The sequence below is a fragment of the Protomyctophum parallelum genome, assembly GCF_964188405.1.
Source record: "Protomyctophum parallelum genome assembly, chromosome: 20".
NCBI classification, from domain to species: domain Eukaryota; kingdom Metazoa; phylum Chordata; class Actinopteri; order Myctophiformes; family Myctophidae; genus Protomyctophum; species Protomyctophum parallelum.
Window position 1 is genome coordinate 6945614 of NC_139718.1, and position 6000 is coordinate 6951613.

Below are 6000 nucleotides of genomic sequence, written 5' to 3' on the forward strand. Positions count from 1 at the left end.
GTGAGCCTGTTCTCTGTCACTATGCTGGAGAACTGGACTATAGTGAGCCTGTTCTCTGTCACTATGCTGGAGAACTGGACTATAGTGAGCCTGTTCTCTGTCACTATGCTGGAGAACTGGACTATAGTGAGCCTGTTCTCTGTCACTATGCTGGAGAACTGGACTATAGTGAGCCTGTTCTCTGTCACTATGCTGGAGAACTGGACTATAGTGAGCCTGTTCTCTGTCACTATGCTGGAGAACTGGACTATAGTGAGCCTGTTCTCTGTCACTATGCTGGAGAACTGGACTATAGTGAGCCCGTTCTCTGTCACTATGCTGGAGAACTGGACTATAGTGAGCCTGTTCTATGTCACTATGCTGGAGAACTGGACTATAGTGAGCCTCATTCTCTGTCACTATGCTGGAGAACTGGACTATAGTGAGCCTGTTCTGTCAATGCTGGAGAACTGGACTATAGTGAGCCCGTTCTCTGTCACTATGCTGGAGAACTGGACTATAGTGAGCCTGTTCTCTGTCACTATGCTGGAGAACTGGACTATAGTGAGCCTCTTCTCTGTCACTATGATGGAGAACTGGACTATAGTGAGCCTGTTCTCTGTCACTATGCTGGAGAACTGGACTATAGTGAGCCTCATTATCTGTCACTATGCTGGAGAACTGGACTATAGTGAGCCTGTTCTCTGTCACTATGCTGGAGAACTGGACTATAGTGAGCCTCTTCTCTGTCACTATGCTGGAGAACTGGACTATAGTGAGCCTGTTCTCTGTCACTATGATGGAGAACTGGACTATAGTGAGCCTGTTCTCTGTCACTATGCTGGAGAACTGGACTATAGTGAGCCTCTTCTCTGTCACTATGCTGGAGAACTGGACTATAGTGAGCCTGTTCTCTGTCACTATGCTGGAGAACTGGACTATAGTGAGCCTGTTCTCTGTCACTATGCTGGAGAACTGGACTATAGTGAGCCTGTTCTCTGTCACTATGCTGGAGAACTGGACTATAGTGAGCCTGTTCTCTGTCACTATGCTGGAGAACTGGACTATAGTGAGCCTGTTCTCTGTCACTATGCTGGAGAACTGGACTATAGTGAGCCTCTTCTCTGTCACTATGCTGGAGAACTGGACTATAGTGAGCCTCTTCTCTGTCACTATGCTGGAGAACTGGACTATAGTGAGCCTCTTCTCTGTCACTATGCTGGAGAACTGGACTATAGTGAGCCTGTTCTCTGTCACTATGCTGGAGAACTGGACTATAGTGAGCCTCATTCTCTGTCACTATGCTGGAGAACTGGACTATAGTGAGCCTCTTCTCTGTCACTATGCTGGAGAACTGGACTATAGTGAGCCTGTTCTCTGTCACTATGCTGGAGAACTGGACTATAGTGAGCCTGTTCTCTGTCACTATGCTGGAGAACTGGACTATAGTGAGCCTGTTCTCTGTCACTATGCTGGAGAACTGGACTATAGTGAGCCTCATTATCTGTCACTATGCTGGAGAACTGGACTATAGTGAGCCTGTTCTCTGTCACTATGCTGGAGAACTGGACTATAGTGAGCCTGTTCTCTGTCACTATGCTGGAGAACTGGACTATAGTGAGCCTGATCTCTGTCACTATGCTGGAGAACTGGACTATAGTGAGCCTCTTCTCTGCCACTATGCTGGAGAACTGGACTATAGTGACCCTGTTCTCTGTCACTATGCTGGAGAACTGGACTATAGTGAGCCTCTTCTCTGTCACTATGCTGGAGAACTGGACTATAGTGAGCCTCTTCTCTGTCACTATGCTGGATAACTGGACTATAGTGAGCCTGTTCTCTGTCACTATGATGGAGAACTGGACTATAGTGAGCCTGTTCTCTGTCACTATGCTGGAGAACTGGACTATAGTGAGCCTGTTCTCTGTCACTATGCTGGAGAACTGGACTATAGTGAGCCTGTTCTCTGTCACTATGATGGAGAACTGGACTATAGTGAGCCTGTTCTCTGTCACTATGCTGGAGAACTGGACTATAGTGAGCCTCTTCTCTGTCACTATGCTGGAGAACTGGACTATAGTGAGCCTGTTCTCTGTCACTATGCTGGAGAACTGGACTATAGTGAGCCTCTTCTCTGTCACTATGCTGGAGAACTGGACTATAGTGAGCCTGTTCTCTGTCACTATGCTGGAGAACTGGACTATAGTGAGCCTGTTCTGTCAATGCTGGAGAACTGGACTATAGTGAGCCTCTTCTCTGTCACTATGCTGGAGAACTGGACTATAGTGAGCCTGTTCTCTGTCACTATGCTGGAGAACTGGACTATAGTGAGCCTGTTCTGTCAATGCTGGAGAACTGGACTATAGTGAGCCTGTTCTCTGTCACTATGATGGAGAACTGGACTATAGTGAGCCTCTTCTCTGTCACTATGCTGGAGAACTGGACTATAGTGAGCCTCTTCTCTGTCACTATGATGGAGAACTGAACTATAGTGAGCCTGTTCTCTGTCACTATGCTGGAGAACTGGACTATAGTGAGCCTGTTCTCTGTCACTATGCTGGAGAACTGGACTATAGTGAGCCTGTTCTGTCAATGCTGGAGAACTGGACTATAGTGAGCCTCTTCTCTGTCACTATGCTGGAGAACTGGACTATAGTGAGCCTGTTCTCTGTCACTATGCTGGAGAACTGGACTATAGTGAGCCTCTTCTCTGTCACTATGCTGGAGAACTGGACTATAGTTAGCCTGATCTCTGTCACTATGATGGAGAACTGGACTATAGTGAGCCTGTTCTCTGTCACTATGCTGGAGAACTGGACTATAGTGAGCCTGTTCTCTGTCACTATGCTGGAGAACTGGACTATAGTGAGCCTCTTCTCTGTCACTATGCTGGAGAACTGGACTATAGTGAGCCTCTTCTCTGTCACTATGCTGGAGAACTGGACTATAGTTAGCCTGATCTCTGTCACTATGATGGAGAACTGGACTATAGTGAGCCTGTTCTCTGTCACTATGCTGGAGAACTGGACTATAGTGAGCCTCTTCTCTGTCACTATGCTGGAGAACTGGACTATAGTGAGCCTCTTCTCTGTCACTATGCTGGAGAACTGGACTATAGTTAGCCTGATCTCTGTCACTATGATGGAGAACTGGACTATAGTGAGCCTGTTCTCTGTCACTATGCTGGAGAACTGGACTATAGTGAGCCTCTTCTCTGTCACTATGCTGGAGAACTGGACTATAGTGAGCCTGTTCTCTGTCACTATGATGGAGAACTGGACTATAGTGGCGATGTGACCGTTTCACCCCCGACGCGCGTTTCCATTGTGGTTCGCCATGCTGCGTTCACCATTATGTTATCTACTTTAATTTGTATTTGCGTCTGTCCAGGACGAGGGGGTGGAGTCATGTTTGTAACGTATGTACTGTATCTGTCCAGGACGAGGGGGTGGAGTCATGTTTGTAACGTATGTACTGTATCTGTCCAGGACGAGGGGGTGGAGTCATGTTTGTAACGTATGTACTGTATCTGTCCAGGACGAGGGGGTGGAGTCATGTTTGTAACGTATGTACTGTATCTGTCCAGGACGAGGGGGTGGAGTCATGTTTGTAACGTATGTACTGTATCTGTCCAGGACGAGGGGGTGGAGTCATGTTTGTAACGTATGTACTGTATCTGTCCAGGACGAGGGGGTGGAGTCGGACGAGCTGAAGAAGGACCTCCCCCTGATGCCTCCGCCTCCAGACTCCAGCAGCATGAAGCTGACCATCCGCGAGATCTGGTTCAGCTTCGCTGCACCCACCAACGTCCGCTCTGCCTCCCAGGGCATCTCCAGGTACTATAGACTACCCCAGGGCATCTCCAGGTACTATAAACTACCCCAGGGCATCTCCAGGTACTATAAACTACCCCAGGGCATCTCCAGGTACTATAAACTACCCCATGGCATCTCCAGGTACCATAAACTACCCCAGGGCATCTCCAGGTACTATAAACTACCCCAGGGCATCTCCAGGTACTATAAACTACCCCAGGGCATCTCCAGGTACTATAAACTACCCCAGGGCATCTCCAGGTACTATAAACTACCCCAGGGCATCTCCAGGTACTATAAACTACCCCAGGGCATCTCCAGGTACCATAAACTACCCCAGGGCATCTCCAGGTACTATAAACTACCCCAGGGCATCTCCAGGTACTATAAACTACCCCAGGGCATCTCCAGGTACTATAAACTACCCCAGGGCATCTCCAGGTACTATAAACTACCCCAGGGCATCTCCAGGTACCATAAACTACCCCAGGGCATCTCCAGGTACTATAAACTACCCCAGGGCATCTCCAGGTACTATAAACTACCCCAGGGCATCTCCAGGTACTATAAACTACCCCAGGGCATCTCCAGGTACTATAAACTACCCCAGGGCATCTCCAGGTACTATAAACTACCCCAGGGCATCTCCAGGTACTATAAACTACCCCAGGGCATCTCCAGGTACTAGAAACTACCCCAGGGCATCTCCAGGTAATATAAACTACCCCAGGGCATCTCCAGGTACTATAAACTACCCCAGGGCATCTCCAGGTACCATAAACTACCCCAGGGCATCTCCAGGTACTATAAACTACCCCAGGGCATCTCCAGGTACCATAAACTACCCCAGGGCATCTCCAGGTACCATAAACTACCCCAGGGCATCTCCAGGTACTATAAACTACCACTTAACCCATTCTGACCTGAGATCAGATTCATACGAGGTTTCCACTGGACACACACTGGTCTTATTAACCCATTCTGACCTGAGATCAGATTCTAAAAATGTCAGTCATTCTTCGATTTTTGCAAAAATAGCAGACCTACAAGCTCGTAGCGCGCCACTCGGTGGCGTGCTATGAGCTTGTAGATCTGCTATTTTTCAATAGCTAAAGCATAACATAATGATAACACCAAAATGCGTTCCCGTTCAGAATGGGTTAGCCACCGCTCTGCCTCCCAGGGCATCTCCAGGTACTATAAACTACCACTTAGCCACCGCTCTGCCTCCCAGGGCATCTCCAGGTACTATAAACTACCACTTAGCCACCGCTCTGCCTCCCAGGGCATCTCCAGGTAGGCCTCATTATTAAGACTGGTGGATTATACTGTCCTTATGTGTGAGGGGGGGGGCCTTACTGTACTTCAATTATTATTAATCAATTATTTTTTTTGTTTTAACCCATTCTGGGTGGGAACCCCTTTTGGTGTTTTAAGCATTATGTACTTTAGCTATTGAAAAATAGCAGATCTACAAGTGTCGCGCTACGAGCTTGTACATCTGCTATTTTTGAAAAATCGTGAAAATGTGGTGCAAATCTTTGAATATATATATATATATATATATATATATATATTCTTTCAGAGGAAAAGTTTTGAACTCAAATCTTTGCTTCAGGGTGGGGGGGTCCCTGGAACAACATATTTTCAGATAGGGGGGGGGGGGGGGGGGGGGTTTCGGCAGCCAAATACATATATTTTTGGGGGTCCTCGACATGGAAATGTTTTAGAACGATTGACATAGAAAACATGAGGTTTTTCCAGAAAACTGTCAGGATTTTTAGGAGGCATTTTTAGAATCGTCCTCGGGGTCTAAATGGGTTAATACAATTAATACAATTAAATAAACAAAAAAAAAACACAATAAAAATAAGCTAAAAAATAAATGAGTGAATGAATGTAAATTTGTGACGGTGTGTCTCCTACCAGGCAGCTGAACCTGTTGAGCACAGCCACCCCTGCCATCGGAGCCTGGCTGGTCCCCATCGACCAGCTCAAGTCTTCCCTGAGGAAACTGGACATGGAGGGAACCCTGCGCGTGTGTGCGGTCATGGGCTGCATCATGACCGAAGCCCTGGAGGTCAGCAACGCAACCACTACTAACTAACTAACTACTAACTAGGCGCAGCCGTGACAGTCAGTCTCTTCAATTAGTTTTCATTTAGTTTCCTGGAATGTTTCAGTGTTTTAGTTTTAGTCGACTAAA

At 47.2% G+C, this 6000-nt stretch overlaps 1 protein-coding gene across 1 annotated transcript in view; it reads left to right on the forward strand.

Annotated features, from left to right (window-relative positions):
- Nucleotides 1–6000, forward strand: part of kiaa1109 (KIAA1109) — a 196078-nt gene that overhangs the window by 69046 nt on the left and 121032 nt on the right. The window contains exons 41-42 of the mRNA XM_083792424.1: nucleotides 3664–3815; nucleotides 5724–5874. Coding sequence (XP_083648550.1) covers nucleotides 3664–3815; nucleotides 5724–5874 — 303 coding nt within the window. The remainder of the gene's footprint in view (nucleotides 1–3663; nucleotides 3816–5723; nucleotides 5875–6000) is intronic.